Source organism: Delphinus delphis, chromosome 11 (assembly GCF_949987515.2).
Source record: "Delphinus delphis chromosome 11, mDelDel1.2, whole genome shotgun sequence".
Classification (NCBI taxonomy): domain Eukaryota; kingdom Metazoa; phylum Chordata; class Mammalia; order Artiodactyla; family Delphinidae; genus Delphinus; species Delphinus delphis.
The window spans coordinates 44640930-44663882 of NC_082693.1; the positions used below are offsets into that span (position 1 = coordinate 44640930).

The window sequence follows — 22953 nt, forward strand, 5'->3', positions numbered from 1 at the left end:
CCTAGTTTGGTTGTAGAAGGAAGAGGAGAAAAGATGTCATCGGTGTGCATTAATCTACATAAATTTACATATGATCCACACCCTGTTTTCTTCCTATTTCACCAACTGTCTTTGAAAAATGGACAGTGGATTTCCATGTAGTCAAAATAGAAGGGACAGGTACAGAATTAATGCAAATGCTATAATGGATTCCCAGAGCAAAGAAAATAGCCAAAACATAAAAGAAAATGGAAGGTACCAGACTCCTTCCTAATGCAGAAGCTGGGCCTAGTCATAATTGAAGTTTTTTGTTTGTTTGTTTGTTTTATTTTTGCTGCATTGGGTCTTCATTGCTGCACACTGGCTTTCTCTAGTTGCAGAGAGCAGGGGCTACTCTTCGTTGTGGTGTGCAGGCTTCTCACTGCGGCAGCTTCTCTTGTTGCGGAGCATGGGCTTTAGGCGCACAGGCTTCAGTAGTTGCAGCACATGGGCTCAGTAGTTGCGGCATGCGGGCCCTAGAGTGCACGGGCTTCAGTAGTTGCGGTGTGTGGGCTCAACAGTTGTGGTGCATGGGCTCTGCAGTTGTGGCGCACGGGCTGTTGCTCTGCGGCATGCAGGATCTTTCTGGACCAGGGATCGAACCCGTGTCCCCTGCACTGGCAGGCAGATTCTTAACCACTGCGCCACCAGGGAAGTCCAAAACTGAAGTTTTTATTCCATGCCCCCTAATACTCACTACAGTCCTGCTCCCTTTCACCCTACATAAAGCTCTTGGCAGGCATCTCACAGCTGAATCCATAGGTCTTCCCCTCACCCCAACTGAGAAACAAAAGAGATACTTTATGCCATTAAAAAAAGAAAAGAACTAAAGTACAGAGTAGCTCCCTGGACCAGGAATAACCTATACACTGTTTTCCTATGAGACAGCACAGTGGTACAACCTTCTGCTCCTGCAAGAATACCCCTTAGAGATCTGGCATCCTGGGAAATCATCCAGTCCAAGGAAGTAGACCAAGACAGACCCAGGATGGGGAGCAGTAGTTAAGAAAAAAAGGAAAATAAATGGCATACAAAACAATCTCATCAGAAAGATGAAACAGAAGAGCTAATTGCTGATTACCTGAAAACAAGAGATCAAACAAGAAAAGTGCATGTTCGGGACTTCCCTGGTGGTGCAGTGGTTAAGAATCCGCCTGCCAATGCAGGGGACACGGGTTCAAGCCCTGGTCCGGGAAGATCCTACATGCCGTGGAGCAACTAAGCCTGCGCACCACAACTACTGAGCCTGCGCTCTAGAGTCCGCAAGCCACAACTACTGAAGCCCGTGCGCCTACAGCCCGTGCTCCACACAAGAGAAGCCTCTGCAATGAGAAGCCCGCGCACTGCAATGAAGAGCAGCCCCTGCTCACCGCAACTAGAGAAAGCCTGTGCGCAGCAACGAAGACCCAACACAGACAAAAATAAATAAATTAAATAAATTTTTTTTTTTTAAGTACATGTTCAGGGCTTCCCTGGTGGCGCAGTGGTTCACAGTCCACCTGCCGATGCAGGGGACACGGATTCGTGCCCCGGTCCGGGAAGATCCCACGTGCCGCAGAGCGGCTGGGCCTGTGAGCCATGGCCGCTGGGCCTACGCGTCTGAAGCCTGTGCTCCGCAATGGGAGAGGCCCCAACAGTGAGAGGCCCGCGTACCGCAAAAAAAAAAAAAAGTACATGTTCATTAAGAGAAACCACTATATAGTCTATAAAACTTTATTAAAATTGGGATTACTTACAAACTTGTACAATAAAAATGAAAAAATATATAATAAGACGTCATTGTTTTTCCTTACAGGAAAGAGTGAAAATGAGACCCATGGCAAAGAGTCATCCCTGATCATTTTGTTGCTTTCAAACATTCATGAACTTATTTTAAATATAAATGACAAATCTTTTAAAATAACACTAAGGCATTACCCACAGGCTAAAACTTACCCAGTAACTCCCTATTTCACCATCAATTCTAGAAACTTGATAAAGGGAGGCAACTGCAGGCTGTAACAGTTCTAACACTCACCTTATGAGCTATCTATTATGTTAATAAGAAAAGAATGTTGTCCATGCTGTAGAAAATTTCGGAGAAGGTGGTTTCACCATTTTCAAGTTATTGTCAAGAGTGTGAAAAGGAAGATGAGACACATGGGCGGGGGGTATGGGAGACAAAAGCCCCAAATTTGGGGATACTGTGTGCCGTCCCCTTCCCCACTAAAGCTGTGTGTTGACACTGGTGTGAATCCGCTTTGTTTATTCCCAGCAGTCTCTGGCTCCCATCATATAAGGCACCAAATTCCCTTTTCAAGGTAATAACTGTCTAGACTCCAACTCAATAGCAACTGAATCCATAAGCTAAGTTACCAAGAGATACCCCCGGAACACCACAATTGCATAGGTTTCCCTAAAAATCAATTTCTGCTACATCAAAACATAAACAAAAGGTTTTAGGTGCATTTGCCTGTGCAATGGCTATTTTATGTTTATTACTTGGTTTCAGTGCCTATGTAACATGAAGGCATAATAAATCTGTCAAACTGTCCTCTCCTTGATTCAGATAAAATTCTTGGCATTTCAATATAGGTTATTATCTCTTATGTCAGACCCGAGTCCAAAGGAATACTAGAAGGACATTTAATTTCCTTTTCTCCTACTTCAACTTTCACTACTCAATTCAGAGAAAAGTTATGAGTACACAGCTAGGAACCATTTTTATGTAGGCATCCATCTGGGCCCATCATTTTTTCTGGAACAACAAAAAGATTGAGGGCAATTGCATAATCCATTCCCAAGCCTTTTATGGATATCAGGGCCTGGGGGAACTATCTGGCCTATTTGGGTCCTTTCATTCATCAACTCTCTATTGTATATGTAAAGTGGGGATTGGGTTGAAGGGAACACAGTCAATGAAGAGAAGGCTAGGCCCTAAAATGGGATGTATTAGCACAAAATGGAACACCGGGACTCAAAGTCTATCATCAGCAAAATCCCGTAACTAACATAAAGGTCATGAATTTGGGGGAAGAAGTAAACTAGTTTTGGTGGGATGAAGTGGCTGATAGGAATTTCTTATTAGAAGATATCAAAGTTGCTAAATTTTCCTTATTATCAGTCATTGGTTCCATGGGTCTTCTGAAAGTAATCTGAGTGGGAAAGTGAAGGGGAAATGTTTTAGGCCAGTTGGCTCTTGTATTCCCATTAATGGGAGTCATGCTCTACACAACTTGGTCAGACCCATTAGGGGCAATAGATTTCTGATGCTGATGGGACCCAGAGCCCTAGGGCCAATTTACAGCTTGATATTTGCCGAGCAAGATGCTGACATGGCAGCAGACGTAGCTCCAATGTCCAGCTCACTCCACAGTTATCCCTTCAATCCTTCTTGATGAGATCTGTCTGAGACGAGACTATGCCGAAACTGCAAGAGCTGTAACTGAAAATTAAGTGGGGGCTTCAAGTAGTGACTGAGCCAGCAGACTCAGTGGCCAAAAGGGAGACAAGAACAGCTCCTAAAAAAGGTTTACGAAGTCAAGCAATCTCCAGGCGCACAGAGGCTCTGAAGCATCTGGGGCAGAGCCACACAAGAAGACAGGGCAAGGACACAGCACACCAGAGGCACCGTCCTTCACTGTCTGAGAGCAGCTCTCATGCTGCAGGACCCATTGTCATTGCCACTGCCTACAGCTCAGTTCTCCAACTACCAGACAGGGAGTAATAAACTGAGTTTGATTTTACTCATCCCAAATTCAAACACAGTGAGAAAAACTCATCTTGAGATGGAAACTGTATATCACAAGGGGTTTACTAAACAGAAAAAGACGAGAATCTTTCTCTACTTCACAATGCTTTCTTGCTGAAATAAAGACATGAGTCGGGAAAAGTCACACTGGAGGCAAGCAACCATGTCTCTAAGTAGTTATATGGGGAAGGCACCGAAGTCTCCAGGGAATCCTGAGACCATTTGTACAGCCGAATTATTCTTTCAAATCAGCTTAGGCTCAAACATGCTAAGTCTCGATTTCTATTAATGAGGCAAAAAATAGTAAATTTCAGCGGTCTTAACAGTTCTTTGTAGAGAGATAAAATGTTACCACGTACATAATTCACAAAGATAGAAAGGTTTCCTAATATAAAGCAACTTTAACCCATGGCATCTGTCCAAATACTGCTTATTTTTCACTTTCTGCTATATGTCTATCTGCTGCCAACTGAGGTAGTTGTCCCTTTAGGACAGTTTAAAGCTGTGGGAAACACCGGCAGAAAAAAATCAACTGGTCACCTGGAGGGGAATCTCAGAACTGACATTTTGGAAGTCTGTAATGGAGTCCAGAACCTTTCAACATGATCTGTTAATGGCTGGTCTGAAGGAGTCATTACAGCTTCTTAAAAAATCATCTGCCTTCTCCATGATCATGGTTAAGCCAGTCAGTCCAATGCTGTGCTCCTGCCATCAGTGTCTATCTTCCTGAATAAAGTAATTATAGCTTTTTCCAAGGTACGAGGGTCACAAAGACAGAACCAAGCGAATGACAGAGACTTGGGAATTTGCTCCCTCATAAATGGCAATGCTTGTTTATAAGGGTACTTTGCAATGGCAAAAGAAAGTGAAACCAATGCCACTGTAATAAAAGGCAGCATGAACCTCTGGTCAGAAATGGAATTGCAAATAAGTACAATAAGTTCATAGAAAAGTGCATCTGCTCCTGATGGCTGAACAGGCACCCAGAGGCATAAGGATTATCTGGAGGTCTATCTCCTGACAATGCAAACTGCGGCAGCCACATAGCTACAATGTGTATATTGTATCAAGAACCTTCACAGATAGTTTTAGGCTCACAAATTAGTCAGACTTCCGGTGGGGAGGGATACAGGTGGTACGGAAAGGCTGAAAAGAATAGGTAGAATGGGTAGACAAAGGAAGGCAAGGGAAAAGGAGATAGTTTCTTGATCCCACAGCAATTCAAAGATATGTGACCCACTGACAGGAAAAATGGAGAACCTTAAAAAGCATTTAAATTCCCTAAATAAGATCACTCCTCCTAATCAGCAGAAACAATGCTATTATAAACCAAAGGGAAGAGAATATAAGAAATGAAACATGTATATACTTAATGAAACATGTATATACTTAAATGTATATACTTGTATATATAAACATGTATATACTGAAATGTATATACTTCAGAGGTGACGGAATAGACCCTTCCTGAAAGGGCAAATGGGGCAACGAGGACTTAGAAGGGAAGAATGCAAACCTATTTTTAAAACAGAATTGAAAGTTAAATATAATAAAAACCCCAACAGACCTCATCTACAGAAAGGCCTGCAGGCAGGACTTAGAATATCATAGGTGTGAGAACTAATCCAAAGCTCAGCACAACACTCCTCGGGCTTTAATGGATAATCCATATTAATAAATACGTAGGGGCCTACTGGGCTGGTCACTCTGGAGCACTTGCTGGCTCTGGAACGAGTTTGTCACATTTTTTTAAAATGTATTCACTTAAAAAACAAGACAGACAAATAATAATCTATTTTCCTCTTAAAACAGTTGAAACAAGGATTATGCTAAAGTCACTGAAATAAAAGCAGAAGTAAAAGAGGCTCAGATTTGTGGATTTGTCTCTGAAAGATGCAGCCTATAGTCTGAAAGCATTACTTCACATATAACAGTTATCACTTCTGAGTTTGAAATGCCACGACTGAATCAACTTTCAAAGAGGAGCTGGAATGCCATGCTAGCTGTGGCAATCCAGTTTCTTCGGAAATATAAAGGTGGGCCAAGAACTTAACCAATGGGATGTGTTGGGAAGCAGTTACTACTTTATCCACTCTGCTTCCTCGGGACCCCAGAGACCACCAAGACCATTTCCAGAGGGAGGTCTACTCAGGCCTCTAATTTCAGCGGGAGAATTTCAGCACTATCTCACTCAACTTCCAAGATTTGAGAAGCAATTGTGCAACACATGCAACCTGGACCATTGAGGTACCAAGCCAATCCACATAAAAATAACTGACGACTACCTAAGTCAAGAAGCTGTTCTGTTGTGTGATGGGGGGGTACCGAGAATCTAAGTCCTCCTCTTCAGAGGATGTTTCTTCATAGAGTTCATCCTGGGCAATAATGCTCTCTAACCCATATTCCTGCTCATGGACAGAAACCTCATTGGGTGTGAGGTGGAAAGATCCTTCCACAAAGTCAGCAAATCTGAAAAACAGAAGATAATACTCATTAGGAACCTGCCTTCTGTCCTGTTTTCTTTCAAAATAAGAGCAAACTGAAACCCTTGGTATGCTCTCAGCTCAAATTATATTGAGTCTAGCCAACACCCTTATCCTTACTCTGGCAGGTAAGTAGACTAAAGCAAGAAATAAGAAGAAAAGGAAAGCTGGGATCATAGGCCAACATCTCCTGCAACCCCATCCTGCTTAATAAGCACTTTTAGTTATGGAAGTTTAGTTACCCTTTTTAGTTATGGAAGTGCTAAAGTTCCTTTAGTCATCCGTAATCCTGATAAGATTAAGGGGCATTACACATTTATTTGTGTTTATGGCCCTATAAACTTTATGCCATCAGGATTCCAAATTGAAGCTTCACATGTTTCCAAATAAAAAGGATCCCCTCTCCTAAAAAAAAAAAAAATAAAAAAAAAAAACACTCAAGAGAGCAGTGCAAAACTATCAAAGGGGAAACTTAATATGGTACTAAAGTCTTCTCATCTCAATGCTAAAATCAAAGCTAGAGTAAATAGTTCTTTGAGGAATCAGAAAACAGGCTACTGCTTAACATGTGATATGAGTACCTTTCTCTTGACTACTCCTAGATGAACAAGGAAAACAAAGCCACAAATACAAAATGATTACAGAAGCATAATCTCTGTTAAAACTGAAGGTCACAAGCACCCTGACAGACACTTGGCACTTCTGGCAAAGAGTTTATTTACCTTTTTGGAGACTGGATTCGAGAAACAGTCTTCCAAGCCGGGCAGTCTGGACTGTTGCAGTATTCTCTAAGCTTCTCTAAAGCCTTTCGGGTCTCTACCTCTCCTTGTATCCGATATTCTTCTTCTGTCAGAAGACGAGGGGGGACAGTCTTTTCTGTTGCATTACACATCTTTCTGTGCTCACCAAAATAACATCATGAATGATTAATCAGTAATCTACATCCACCCTTACATCTAACTCCCTTCAGTGGGTCAAGCATACAGCAGAGACCCTGAGCATTAAGAGTCACTGCTCCCACCTTTCTTCTACAGACATCTTTAGTTATAATGTACCCTTGACATGTTAGACTATGAGTGACAAGTCAGAGTCGTCAATATTATTCAGTAATGTGAACAAATTCACTTATTTTCCAATAAGTGACAGACAAAATATTTATTTCCCAATAAATGGAAAAACCACAAGAAATGATGGCATAAGACTGTGGTTCATTAACTTGGTTCCCCCCGAACTGAAAGCATTACTTTGACTATCTGTAATAGAAAGAACATTGATAACCTCAGAACCTATGACCATTCCACAGTCACCATACAAAGTGACAACATGCTTTGAATTACATCTTAAACTAAGAATAGGACTCCCAGGGGGCTTCCCTGGTTGCGCAGTGGTTGAGAATCTGCCTGCCAGTGGAGGGGACACGGGTTCGAGCCCTGGCCTGGGAGGATCCCACGTGCCATGGAGCAACTAGGCCCGTGAGCCACAACTACTGAGCCTGCGCGTCTGGAGCCTGTGCTCCACAACAAGAGAGGCCGCGATAGTGAGAGGCCTGCGCACCGCGATGAAGCGTAGCCCCTGCTCGCCACAACTAGAGAAAGCCCTCGCACAGAAACGAAGACCCAACACAGCCAAAAATAAATTAAAAAAAAAAAAAAAAGAATAGGACTCCCAGAGCAACCTGAGAGCCAGTGTGAAATAATCTGAAACCAGGTGACCTGAGGCATGCGGTATAAAAGTGATATACTTTGCATCACCTAGTGGTAACAAGAACACATGACACTTTACTAGATGTTTTTATTTTATATATAAAATAACCAGAATTTATAAATTCTATAAAAATGCCTACAGAGAATCTAAAAAGAAAGACTTGAAGGAAATAAAAGTGAAGCATAATACCATAAATTTGCATTAACAAAGAGGCTCCCAGGTCAACACCTCTGTCTCCTTTTGCAGCAACTGCATCCCACATTGCATGTTTCAGTACAAAGTTACACTGCCTTTCAGTCACCTGTAGGTGATGTACAGCCAGTGAATAGGGTACTCCACGCTCTTAGTACACAGTGCAGTGATGATAATGGCAAGGGCAATGTGTGGTATCTGGATACTGGAATACATGAAACATAAGCCCATCAGCTGCAAGGTCCAAGTCAGCAGGTTGATACTTCGTTCATTCTCCAAGGGCCCATACTTGTAACAGACTGCAAAACTCATGAATCCAACTGCAAGGACATAGCCTATGAGAAGAGTTATCAGAAGACATTCTTTTTAATCTACAGTTGGTAAAAATAATCTGTGTGGGGAGCAGCAGTAAATTCACTATGTAGCGCCTAATGAACCAGGGAAATAGGTAAGATCGTTACTCAATTATTCACACTTTTTTCATTATTCATATATATTAATCTCTTTAAGCTTCTATCCTTTCTACTATCCTAAATTTATTTAATTCTCAAATGGAGAATTAAACCTACATGTTGAACAACTCTAAAATAGTCTGTTTAAAAAACCTAATATATGAAAATCCAGATTAATCTGCTCTCAAAGGATAGATTAAGAGTTACTATCTTTATAGCCAAAAGATTCTCGCTTTATAGATAAGGTTCACTGTAGAGTCCTTTACTTCTTAAGGCCCTCAAGTGTATTTAAAATATGATTATATTCATAAAGTCAATTTACGGCTTTTCAGAAAGATGCCTATTGTGTAAACAGAGACGTATTTATAAACACCAAGAAATTAAAGTCTTCTCCCTAGCAGCATCATTTTAATTTAAGAGAAGGTCACAACTGTATAGAGGGGTTAGAAATAAGTAAAGAACTATGATTCTTACAAGTTAACAAAATGGCATAGACTATTAAACTCCCGTAAGCAGTAAGCAAGCAACGTCTTTTCATGATCAAATTAACTAAAACAGCCTATAAACATATAAAAAGTAAAGCAAAACCAACAACACTTACTTAAAAGATACTGCCAATAACATCTCCAGATCTCTTGTAAATTTTTAAAAACTAGCTGAATGAGGTACAGAGAAAAGGACCAGCCTCCTACCAGGATGATGTAAATGGGACTTTTCTAAGAAAGAGTAGAAGTGAAAGCAAAAAGTTACAATGGGCTTTCCATACATAAAAGAAACAAAATAGAACTGTGATTTAAAAAAAAAAAAAATTCAACCTACTAAAAATGCACAAAACACATCTCTTAAAAAGATGTCCTTTATATTTTAAATGGTACAGTCTGCAAAGAAAACTGGGAAAATGAGATGCTAAATAACTTAAAAGCCTGGCTATATAATCTATGTAATTAACAAACAGGAAGAAGACTTTAATCACCCCCACTGTATACAGGATTTCAAATAAAAAGGGAGAGATTGTATGTAATGAGGCTGCAAGTTTCATCATGGAAAGTACCTTTCTGAATCAAGGAAAGAGTAGGACATTTACTTATCAGCCGTCAATGCAAATTTTCAGTGCTGTAAGATTATCCAAAAACAATCCTTCAACTATCCAAGCTCATCCTAACTGCATGTGAGGATTCTGCTTCTTACCTTGGGCATAAACTTGGACAGCATAAAAATGATGATTAGTAAAGAGGTCACAATTCCCACACTCATCCCAGTGGAATAGTAGAAGATTTGACTTCTGCAGAGATAAAATTCATTTCATGACTACGTGTGTATTCATATATGGCACTGTTCAAACTAGACAACTAACCCAGCCAAAAGATAGAAAAAAGGTACATGGTGAGAGCAGGTATTTGCCCAACACTTCAGATGAGAAAACTGAAGAGACTAGTACAATGTAGTTGCTGCCAGATTATGAAGATTAGTATCAATAAGGGCCCCTCAAATATATCCCAGTAATAAACCTCTGCTTAGTCTCCCGCTCCCATCCCCAGTACCTCTCCCCAGGCAATTTCTAATGGGAATCTTTCTTCTGGGAACTGCACAGCTTCTCTAGGGAGAAGGAAGAGCCCCAGTAGACACTGGAAACTAGAACTGAACTGATTACCCAGAAGGATAAACCAAACACAGGGCACAGAACAGAGAGCTCCTCTTCCTCTTCTAGGTTCTTTCTACCAGATATCCGTCTCTCACTTTGAGTTTCTCTCAGGATCCCCAAAATAAGGAACAACTTCCACCAACCTTGCTCCAGTTGAACTTCAATTGGTAAGCTTTCATTCACTATTCCACAAATATTCTCCTTGTGTTCAAAGTTAATGTTAATTCTACCTTTGTTCAATGTTTGTTATCTATATGTTTTCTTTATATTTGTACATGTCTGTTTCATCTAGCTAGTAGGTTCCTAAAGGCAGGAAATGAGTAAGTGGTTGATATTTGTTTCTTTACTTCTGAACAGCATGAAACTCATCAACACACAGCCCTGTAAAAATGAGGGCTAAACATTTCTAACGGTGGAAAGGGTGGTGCTGTATTGGCTAAATCCCACACATGATGGGTAACCTAATGGGGGAATTTCATTATTACCAATCTTATTAATACAAGAAAATAATTATAACACATATTATTTTTTTAAATTATTGAAGCAGGCAATGGCCTAGCCATCCATAAAGGTCCTAGAAAAGGGAATGGCAGCACTTCAAGTCTTTATGATAAAAGTCAAGCAGGGTTGGACTTCCCTGGTGGCGCAGTGGTTAAGAATCTGCCTGCAAATGCAGGGGACATGGGTTTGAGCCCTGGTCTGGGAAGATCCCACATGCCACAGAGCAACTAAGCCTGTGCGCCACAACTACTGAGCCTGTGCTCTAGAGCCCGCGAGCCATGACTACTGAGCCCATGTGCCACAACTACTGAAGCCCACACGCCTAGAGCCCGTGCTCCGCAACAAGAGAAGCCACCACAGTGAGAAGCCCGCGCACTGCAACGAGGAGTAGCCCCCACTCGCCGCAACTAGAGAAAGCCCGTGCGCAGCAATGAAGACTCAACGCAGCCAAGAATGAATAAAAAAAAAAGTCAAGCAGGGTAGGTCTGAGCCTCCTCATTCTGCCCGCTAGCCTTGGAACCTACCTGCTCAGCAAGTCACCACAAAAAAATAGAATAAGTCCAAGGAGAAAAATGAGGAAGAGTTTGGGGTCAAATCCTGAAATAAATAAAAGACTTCTGCTTAATATGGGAACAAAACAATTTAAGGCATTACAGAATAAAAGACAATGTTGGCATCATTGGTCAGCTAATAAAATATATGCAAACAGCCCACCTAAACAGCATTTTAAATTCCACACAAAGCCTGGGCACCCTTCCAAAGAGAAAGTATAATTAGGTCTCTGTCTAACCTGTACTTCCCTCAAGAGTTTATTTTTATTTTGGCTACTAAGCTAAGGCTAAAAGAAGCTAAGCTTTGCTTTTGATGGAGTCATAGTGCCATCAGCGCTTCATGCAGTCGCCCACAAGGGGTCTCCACCACTCTGGTTTTCGGGCCTTAAGTCACACATGCTCGGATTCAGATCAGCCCAGAACTTGCGGTCAGGGCCCTCTGCTGTTCTCTAACTGTTGGTCTCTGCTTGACCAACACCACCACCTACTTCTCTTCGCTACACAAGCACTGTGTTGGAAAAGCCTATACTCAAAACACATCTCACCCAGGACCAGGGGGCCCAAGCATAGACCCCTTACTGGCATACCAGACACTCCCACAGCTTTCACATTCAAGAGCTCTTGAGTCTAGGGGAAGTCCACAAACAGAAGAGTGAGAGGGATCAGTAAATGCAAAAGGAACACCAAAAAAACAGGCTGATCCTGTTCAACCAAAGAACTGTGGAACCCTAGGACAGTTGGAAGGGCACAATGTATTTCGTAGCAAAACCCAGGAACATTTCTACTACTTAAAACATTACTCTCCTAAGACAGCAGTTACCAAGGAGAGACCAAAAGTCACAGAGAATCCAAGAGGCTAATGGTCCACCTCTTCTGTGAAGCTTTCTCAGACACATTCAGAGAAGGGAAAACTCCCAATTAGACTGAATAAGCCTGAAACTGCAGTGATGTTCATATTTATTTATGGTTCCACATATATTCTTTTGTTTGTGAGGTATTCAGTTCTACCCTTCTTTAGTTTTTATTGTTAACCATTCATGTCTTCAAATGTAGACCTGTACATTTCAAGACATCTATCTTTGTCTATAAGTGCCCAGAAGACAAGGAATACATCTATCTTACTCTGAAGAATACTAGGCATATCAGCTCAGAGCCATTGGAAGTATTAGAAATACAAGTCTTCACAATTCCAGGTAAGGAAGTACTCAGAATGACTTATGGTAAAGTCTCAAATCTAGGCTTAAAGGGTTTTATGAGGGGTGGAGGCTCTCTGAACTGTTTGGAGCAGTGGTATATTCAGGTTATAATCAGAACCAAAATGGAGCTGTCTTGGGCTGACTTTTCTCACTAATTACATCCTCGAAAGCTCAGTCCCTTCTCACCAGAGAATCCATCAGAAAAACAGAGGTAAGACTTACTCCGGGTCACAGTGACACTGTACTTGGTGTCTTCCTCTATAATCTCAACTTTGAGGCAGGTTTTTGTGCTGTATAGACCCACGTTAACATAGGTGTCATTCAATTTCTCTTTTAAAAAGGAGGAAAAAAAGTTCCAGATACTAAACTTCTCTAGCTCCTTCAGTTTATCCTCATTCTCCACCTGGGTGACTCGGACCAGTTTGGAACTATTTACCCGAATCTGTAACACAAGTAAAATCAGGATGAGAAAGAAGAAAGTAGGAATTTAAAATTTTCACAAATATAATTAAAAAAAAAAAACCTTTAGAGTAAATAACTAAATCAATAATGGCACCAGCTTTCCACAGGCTTATGAGAAATACAGAGATACAGCAGCTAAAAGATAACTGGGCAAATAACACTGTACATGGTACAGAGAGGCAGCTGTTAGAATGTTTTATTGTTAACATGATCTGAATCTAGTATTAGGCCAGAACATAGGGGGGAAAAAAAGACTTCCAAGCTGAAAGAGTTACCAATACAGCTATTTATGAGAGATCATGCAAAGCAAGGGTCTAGAATATTAAGAAAACTGCCAGGCATAAACAGCACCAAAAATGTTTCCCATAATGACAAGCTGAAAAGTTCAACCCTTTGTCACAAATCACTGATTATGGGTAAATGTTGGTTATAATGTGCTCCAGATGGAATATGATCTTTATATCAGACAATGAAAAAAGAGAATTTTTTTTAAAAACCCACGAGCCCACCTTATGTTTTTGATGTGAACAAATCCCTTATCAGTAACTATGCTTATAGCAGCAGAAACATTTCCAAGGACTCATTTTGTTCAATCATTACAGCCAGACACTCTGGCTCAACAGTGTTATGAAATAAATGAGACCAAAGTCATTCTATCAAGGGGAAACTTCAGCTCAGGGCATTTATGCAACACCTTGTGTAGAATCAAAATAGAATAGGAGCAGCAAGGCGAGAGTTTACATCCTGATAGGCACGCAACAGTGTCCAGCCCAAAGAAGGCCTAAGACCTTTAAAAAGAAAGAGAGGTCTATATGTGTGTGTCTGTGTCTCTGTGAGTGTAAAAGGAGTGAGGGGAAGAGAAGGAAGTACTCTCTTGGGGAAAAGGAGGAAGGAAGTTTATCTCAGGCCACTTAAAGAAACAGAGAGAGAAACACAAAATAGGCATAAATGCTTTACTGATGAAAACACTGATGAGATTAAGAATAATCATAATCTTATCAAGGTTGTTAATTTTACACACACACACACACACACACACACACACACACACACACACACACATATATTTTTTTAACTGCATGTGAGAAGGGAAGAAAGTGTCAATGTACTCACTAATCACAGACAGACAGATATTCACAGAAACTGCCCCTGCCAGGAGCCTCCAAATCATTACCTGTATCTGTGTCCATATATCATGCCACTTCGGGATAAGCACATTTTTATAACAGGATTGTTGACTGGTATTCATATAATAAACTTGGGATTCCTGAAGCATGACCACGTTTAAATCAATTCCGGCTTTATGCAAAGAAAGAAAATAATTAAGTATAATAACAGAACAAGCTAGTAACTATAACTCATTTCATAAAAAGAATTAAACTGACCACTTTCTTAAAGCTGGGGTTAAAAATATCAGCGACTAAGACACGAAGAAGAAAACTGAGATGAGAGAAGAAATAAGGCAGTCTTATTCCTGCCAAATGTAATTAGTTAAATATTACAAATAGTCACTAATCCAGGATAAGTAATAATAAAAGCCACTATTACGTGTTTATTAAGACAGACAGTATGTTGTCTGTCTCATTTAACCCTCCCAGCAATGCTGTGAGGTTGGCACTCTCATAACCCCCATTTTACAAATGAGGAAACTGATGCTTAGGAAAGATTAAGTAATTTGTCCAAAGTCACACAGCTAGTAAACAGCTAAACTGACATTCACACCCAGGTCCTGTTTCTCTTATAAAGGCATAGCTAAAGTAACCCCATCTGGTGACTTTCTCTATCCATATCCTGAGTAGGATGAACAGAATTAGCAACACTTTTTGTATTTAGAGTACTTTAAGCAGATACTAAAAGACTGCAAAGTTGCTTTTTTCCAGCTGTTTTGTTTCATTCAAGTTTTAAGAGCAGCCAATGAACATATGCAGTCCCTCTGATTTTACCAAAACAGATCTCCCCTGAGGAATTTATATTCAATCTCAGCTAATTTAAGGTTTACAAGTGACCATTATCATATCTTCCCACCCAAGTTTGCACAAGTTACTTTCTTCACCACAAAACATTTCAATATCTTCTTCCTTGCTCTACACTGTACTTACCAACTCATTTAGTGCTACTCTCAGGGGAAATTTAGTTAACTCTTTGGTTCTTAGTATAAAGGTGGGTAGATTTAAATAAACAAAACACCCCAAAACACAAAAACCTCAAACAAACCTTACAAAGCCAAAGTTACACACACAAAAAAGGTAATGACACCCATCAGTTCAAAATGGTTTTAGAGTGAAGCGCAGACTAATTTTGAAGTTAAATGCGGTCTTAAACCTAAATATTGGGCTTCCCTGGTGGCGCAGTGGTTGAGAGCCCGCCTGCCGATGCAGGGGACGCGGGTTCGTGCCCCGGTCCGGGAAGATCCCACATGCCGCGGAGCAGCTGGGCCCGTGAGCCATGGCCGCTGAGCCTGCGCGTCCGGAGCTTGTGCTCCGCAACGGGAGAGGCCACAACAGTGAGAGGCCCGCGTACAGCAAAACAAACAAAAAAACAAAACAAACAAACAAACCTTAATATTAAGAACGAAAACTAAAAAACTCTTAGAAGAAGAAAACAGGTGTGTAAACCTTTGTGACCTTGGATTTGACAATGGTTTCAAAAATTTTAAACTTTTGTGTTTCAATGGCCACTATCAAGAAAGTGAAAAGATGACCCACAAAGTGGGAGGAAATACTTGCAAATCATATATCTGATAAGGGTCTAATATCCAGAATATATAAAGAACTACTACAATTCAACAATAAAAAGAGAAATAACCCAATGTTTAGAATGCATAAAGGATTTGAATAGACATTTCTCCAAAGAAGATACACAAATGGCCAATAAGCACAATGAAAAGAGATTCAACATCATTAGCTATTATGGAAATGCAAGTCAAAACCACAATGAAATACCACTTCACATTCATTAGGATGGCTCTAATCAAAAAGAGGACAATAACCACGTGTTGGCAAGGATGTGCAGAAACTGGAACCCTCACACATTGCTGGTGGGAATGTAAAATGGTACAGTCTCTCTGGAAAACAGCTTGGCAGTTCCTCAAAAACTAAAACACAATTATTACATGACACAGCAATTCCACTCCTATGTATACACGCAAGAGAAGTGAAAACATGTTCACACCGAAACCTGTACACAAATGTTCACTGCAGCAATATCCATAATAACCAAAAAGTGGAAACACCCCAAATGTCCATCAGCTGATCAACGGATAAGCAAAATGCGGTATTATTGATACAATGGAATATTATTCAGCCATAAAAGTACTGATACATACTACAACATGAACCTTAAAAACTTTTTGTTGAATGAAAGCCAGTCAAGAAAAAGTCCACATATTAAATGATTCCATTTATATAAATATCCAGAATAAGCAAAGGCGCAGAAAGTAGATCAGTGGTCGTCAGGGGCTAGGAGGAGAAGGGAATGGGGAGAGACCTTTAAGGGGTATGGGGCCTCATTTTGGAGTAATAAAAATATTCTGGGGATGCCTGGTGCTGCAGTAGTTAAGAATCCGCCTGCCAATGCAGGGGACACAGGTTCGAGCCCTGGTCCTGGAAGATCCCACATGCCGTGGAGCAACTAAGCCCGTGTGCCACAACTACTGAGCCTGTGCTCTAGAGCCCACGAGCCACAACTGCTGAGCCCGCGTGCCACAACTACCAAAGCCTGTGCACCTAGAGCCCATGCTCCGCAACGAGAAGCCTCCTCAATAAGCCCTTGCACCGCAACAGAGAGTAGACCCCACTCGCAGCAACTAGAGAAAGTCCACGCACAGCAACGGAAGACCCAACGCAGCCAATAAATAAATAAATAAAATCTATTAAAAAAAATTCTGTAATTAGTCAGTGGTGATGGTTGCACAATACTGTGAATACAGCTGCCCCATGAACAACCATGGTTAGGGATGCCACCTCTCTGCTCAGTCAAAAATCAGCGTATAACTTTAGTTAGCCTTCTAGATCCACAGTTCCGCATCTGTGGATTCAACCAACCAAAGATCAGGTAGTACTATAGTATGTATTTATTGAAAATAAAAATCCACGTATAAGTGGACCCATGCAATTCAAATCTGTGTTGTTCAAGGATCAACTGTATACGGAAGACCAATGAAAGGGTGGATTTTATGGTATGTGAATTATATCTCAATATTTTAAAATTCAGTCTTGATATTGCAGGGGAGGAAAAGTTTTCCTTGACCGTCTTGGGTCCCTGGCTGGGTCCAAAAATTAAACTGACAAAGACATATTAACAGGAGAAAATCATACAAATTTATTTCATATCTTTTATGTGACATGAAAACCTCTAAGGAAATAAAGACCCAAAGAAACAGACCCACGTACTTTTATGCTAGGTTTGACGAAAAGTGGACATTTGCAGAGGAACGAAAGGTTAAGTATGAGGTAAGTGTAGTAAAGTGGGGGAAACTGAGCAAGCCCTGTTTATTAGGATTCTTCTTCATGCCCCTTTGTCTTCGAAGACAAGGATGCTCCTTTCCTCCAGGTATAGGGAGGACACCTCTCACATGAGGATTTCATGGCCTATTTCAAGGAAGGAGGGCAAAGTGCGGGAGGTCAGAGTGACTTTTCGGCTTTGCTGTTTTCTCAAACTCCCTCAGCTTAAAATATTCAATATGCCAAGGTGCCATATTTTGGAGTAGTATGTCCTGAACCTCATCTATCAATCTCTCACTAGGGTTTAATTCAATAGTAATTTGGATTTCCTCCAAGCCTATTTTTCATAAAATGAAACCCTTTCAAAATCCTATTGACATTTGTTTCACTAGGAAGCCCAAATATACTGAAAGAACACCCACTCACAAATATGGATCAAGAGTTTATTTTCTTCTGGAGACTGTAAGAGAGTAAGATTATGTAAAGTTTAAAACTGTGTATTTACAAATAAATTTTAAAAAACCTAAGAGTCACACTTTATTAACTCCTTTCTCCCACAGCACCAAGTAATATAACACAACATCTCTTTAAGCCCATTATTATTTTCAAGAGGGTAGTAAGATACAAATAATATGTCAATAGCACAGGAGATTTGAAAAATTTAATGCCAAGAACAGACATCAGTATTTTTAAACCAATTTTAAAATTCTTCAATGTCATTTTCCTAAAGGAATAAAACTTTTATAAAAAGCAACATTTTGGGGGTAATTCCCTGGCGGTCCAGTGGTTAGGACTCCCGTGCTTCCACTGTAGGAGGCGCAGGTTCTATCCCTGGTCAGGGAACTAAGATCCCACGGACAAATAAATATATAATTTAACAAGCAACATTTTCTTAAACCTTCCTTTACCCAAGTTCCACACCATTCAAAGGAAAGCACTGTAAATAAACAAACAAACCTCTCTAACACCAATCTCCTACAGAAATCAGCACCTTGGCCAGCCATATCTTTGGAAATTCATTGAGAGGGAAAACACACCAAATCAGCCTAAGGGGATAATCTGTGCAAACAATCACCACTCCAGCTATAGCTTAAATTATTAGAAAAACATAGAACTACACCAATTACCTTCAATATATACAAGCTGTCAAAATGCTCATGTTACAATCTTGTGCTTCCCATAGCAAAAGGACATACACAACACTTTCCTTCCCCTCCCCAAAGTGAGTTAGCCAGCATGTTAAAAAGCACAATAAATTAAACATTTAAAAAATGCCTTCTGAGCCCAAAGATCTAGTTCTTCTTAGAAAATGCCTCCTTGGAATTTAGTGAATCACAACTTGCTTATTGTATTTTCCCATAAACCAGCTACTTAAAAGTTAGTAACTTCGTATTTACTTATAATTCATCAATCAACAACACTGATCATTTAACATCTACTGGTAGAAGGTAATGAAAATGATTCATAGTATGTGAGGACCAGAAAAGACCCTAAAAATTTATGAAAAACCACCTCTTCTAATTCTTAAATAGCCTCTATTCATTTCTGTCAAGAGGTAATCCAGTTCATACTTAAAAGCATCTTAAAATGCTCCTTAAAAACTAGCATCTTAAATTAGTGGGCTTAGCAAAGGATTATTCAATGTGATGCTGGTACAACTGACTAGTTATTTGGAAAATAAAATCTATCTAGATACTCACCTCACACCAAATACTAACATTAACCGCTGATTAAAAAGTAAAATGAAAAATAATTAAATTGTACCACAAAATATACATATACAAAAATTTAATTTTGGCGGAATCTTCAAGTACAAAAGCAATGGAAATAAATCTAAAGAATAAAATCAAGTGATCACATAAAAAATATAAATCTTCTATTTAAAAAGATAAAGGGGGCAAATTAAAGTTCTGTAATAAATAGATTATAAAAATATACATCCTTAAAATATTAAAAAGTTCATCAACTGATTTTAAAAGTACACAAACATCCCAATAAACAGTAATCACAATAAATAGGCCAAGAGCAAAGGACACACTCTCCAAAAAATGTAAACTCTAAACAGAAAATTAAATAACTAATTAATATTTGAAAGATGCTTCCTCACAAATAATGCAAGAAATGCAAAGTAAATTAAGATGCCGCTTTCAATCTATCAAATTAGCAAAGGTGTTTCTGTCTGGAATATCCAATGCTGGCAAGGGAATGGGTCACAAGCAAATATAGCTGATAATCGTATAAACCGGCACACCTTTTCAGAAAAATATTTTAGCAAGATGTTTCAAGGGTCTTAAATATATTTTCACTTTTGATTAAATAAATCCATTTCTGAGAATCTATCCTAAAAAAAAAAATCTGTCCACAGGATGAAACTAAAAATAACATTTATGAAGAATTTTAAATGACATAGGAAAATGTTTATGCTACAAAACCATATGAGAAAACTATCTCTGGCAGCAACTGGTGGCCTCCAGGGAAGAGAACTGAAGTGCTGACAAGTTTATGAATATATTATCAATTCAAAAAAAAATTTTAATTAAAAACATGTGGAAACAGACCAGAAGAAAGCGTGCTTTAACGGACTGCCTCTGAATGGAATAAACAGTAAGTGATTTTTCTACTTCCTTATACTTAATTGTACTTGCCAAATGGTCTAAAAGAACTCCCTGCCTTTTGAAGTACTCCATTCTCTCTTTAGGTAGATCCCACTTTTAGAAAGTTCTACTCTATTACATGATTGTCTCCTTGTAGCTGCCACCTACATGATCTATTAGGCCACAAAGAACACGTATCCCAAGTTTACCCTTCTCCAAGCCAAAAAGTCCCCATTCCTCTCCTTATTAAAGAAACTTTGAGCCTGCTGATAGAGCACGGACTACGTGGGAGCATTTTGATATAAATATTCTCTTTCATTTCCACAATACACAGCCTCTAAGGTTAAACATCTGGTCAAAGTTCATTCAGATCATATGTAGCCCTTCAAATGTTACTCTGGGCCCTGCCCCTGGAAAAGTACCTTCTTGGTTACCTATTCCCCTCTCCCTATAAAAACCGTTTCAGAAGGACGCTGCAGTTTGAAACTAGTTCTATGGATCCTGAGATAACCTTAAAGCTGCAGCTAAGGATAATCATAAGTGACAGCAAGAGATAGGCAGCAAACGACGGAAAGGTGAGAGAGCATATGTGTTTACAAGATACGATTCTCCTTAGCCCCATGAGTCTCTACTCCCTCCAGTGGAAGCTTGGAAACATCGCTTATCTTTCTGTTGTGCACTTAACAAGGGTAGAAGGAGGTTTTTTTTTACAAACACAGTCTAGGTTTTCTGAATTAGAGCGTTAAAGGAAAACAATTTCATCCCAGTCCAGAGCCAATTATGCAGTAGCAGGCATCAAGAAAGTCTGCTTGAGGAATGAATAAATTTCCAAAAGAAAACTACTCGATACTGACTAGCGTTTTTGGAAACGGGAATTTAACGGCTCCAGGTCGGTTCTATAGGGCCGGTTGGAGCCAGGATCTTACAAAGGCGTAAGATACTGAAAGAGCTCACTGCATTTCAGTGAACTATAATTATCTGTTCAGCCACCCATGCCGAGTCCTGACAGCATACGCTCAGGTGTTGCTAATTTTCTGAATGAACGGTATGCTCCCTTCCCAGTGGCAGCTCTGCCTGTCCATTCGGTCCTCGGGTCACCTTCCTTTGAACAACAACAAAAAAAAAAAATCGAGGAGGCCCATGCAGCAGGATGCAGCCCCCAGGACCGCTTCTCACCCAATGCAGGCCTCCCCGTCTCCGCCAAAAAGGCTTCAAGCTCCTCCCCACTCTGGGTAGCTCCCGCAGGCCACCCCAGGGCCCTGGTCCCTCAGTGCCGGCGCCCGTTCGCCAAGGATGAAGCTTCTTCCTTCGCACCACGCCCGCGCCCGTCAGAATAACGGCCCACGCCCTGGGGACGCTCCCCACTTTTCTAAATATAACCCCTCGGTACCCGCTCCCTCGGCTGCTGCTGCCGGGCGGTACCTGAGCCGCAGACCAAGCAGCCGGAGAGGACCAGGAGCAGTCGCACTGCACCACCGCCCCCGGCCCCCCAGCTCCAGGGCCCGGCACCAACTGCAGATAAGACCGCCACTTTCATTCCTCCCGCCATGGTCTCCTCACGCCACCTCCTCCTCACGTGCCCCTCCCCAGCAACTAACCCGGAACTGGCAGGGCCAGCAGCCTATCCGCTACAAGACCCGCCCCCTACCAACCAATCGGACGGGCGAGGCTTCGAGTCTTCAGTCCTTTATGGACCCTATAGTCCCGCCTCTTAGCAACTGATGCGCGAGGGCGGAAAGAAGCAGCTTTCAGCCTATTAGAAAACTGATTCTCATATTAGCAATGGCGACAGGAAGATCCCACCCCTTAACAACATGCTTCCGTCTCCAGTTTATTTACAACTGGCGCGATTGATGGTAAGCTTAACCAATAGAAAATCAAATTTTTTCGGTGCGCGGGCCTCTCACTGTTGTGGCCTCTCCCATTGCGGAGCACAGGCTCCGGACGCGCAGGCTTAGTGGCCCTGCCTCACGAGCCCAGCCGCTCCGCAGCACGTCATCTTCTTGGATCGGGGCACGAATCCCTATCCCCTGCATCGGCAGACGGACTCTCAACCACTGCGCCACCAGGGAAGCCCCGGAGTTAACTCTTTTTTACCAAACTTGATATTTCCATCGAAATTGGCTCAGGTTCCCTCTGTTTCCTTTCTTTTCACCACGATCTTGTCACTGTGGGAAACTTAAGACATTGTGTCCTCCAAAATCCTAAATGATTTAGAAGGGAAGTGACAGAAAGTTGTGTTGACAGTTTTATAAGGAATAAACATTAACGTTTAAAAATGTGGTCATACGGGGCTTCCCTGGTGGCGCAGTGGTTGAGAATCTGCCCGCCAATGCAGGGAACACAGGTTTGAGCCCTGCTCTGGGAAGATCCCACATGCCGCGGAGCAACTAGGCCCGTGAGCCACAACTACTGAGCCTGCGCGTCTGGAGCTGTGCCCCGCAACAAGAGCGGCCGCGACAGTGAAAGGCCCTCGTACCGCGATGAAGAGTGGCCCCCGCTTGCCGCAACTAGAGAAAGCCCTTGCACAGAAACGAAGACCCAACACAGCCAAAAATAAATAAACAAATAAATAAATAAAAAGCAGTTTCTTTAAAAAAAAAAAGAGTAGCCCCCGCTTGCCGCAATTAGAGAAAGCCCCCGCAGCAACGAAGACCCAACACAGACAAAATAAATTAATTTTAAAATGTGGTCATAGGGTAGTTTTTGTTGGAAGCAAAATGCATGTGAATATTAAGAGAAACTTTTTTATTCCTCACAACATCCTGTGAGATAAATAGCTTCATTTATGAAGAAGCCAAGGCTAAGACAGGCAAAGGAACCTGCCTAAGATTGCATAATTCGTTGGGCTGGGCTGTGGTTCCAACCCAAGTCTTACCCCAAAGCCTGGGTTCTTTCTGCGCATCAGGCGCTTCCCATTAAATGATTTACACAGTGAGGGCCTAGCAGAATGCCTAGCACATAGCAGGTGTTCAGTAAATGTTAG

General features: G+C 41.0%; 1 protein-coding gene across 1 annotated transcript; it reads right to left on the reverse strand.

The window, feature by feature from the left end:
• Positions 1-5257: 5257 nt before the first annotated feature.
• On the reverse strand, positions 5258-21528 carry NEMP1 (nuclear envelope integral membrane protein 1). The gene is made up of 9 exons (XM_060026288.1): positions 21390-21528; positions 14106-14230; positions 12692-12911; positions 11247-11319; positions 9768-9861; positions 9181-9295; positions 8237-8462; positions 6954-7127; positions 5258-6217 (listed from the first exon to the last, which is right to left on the reverse strand). The coding sequence occupies exons 1-9, from the start codon at positions 21514-21516 to the stop codon at positions 6034-6036; spliced, it is 1338 nt and encodes a 445-aa protein (XP_059882271.1). The 5' UTR covers positions 21517-21528; the 3' UTR covers positions 5258-6033.
• Positions 21529-22953: the final 1425 nt, after the last annotated feature.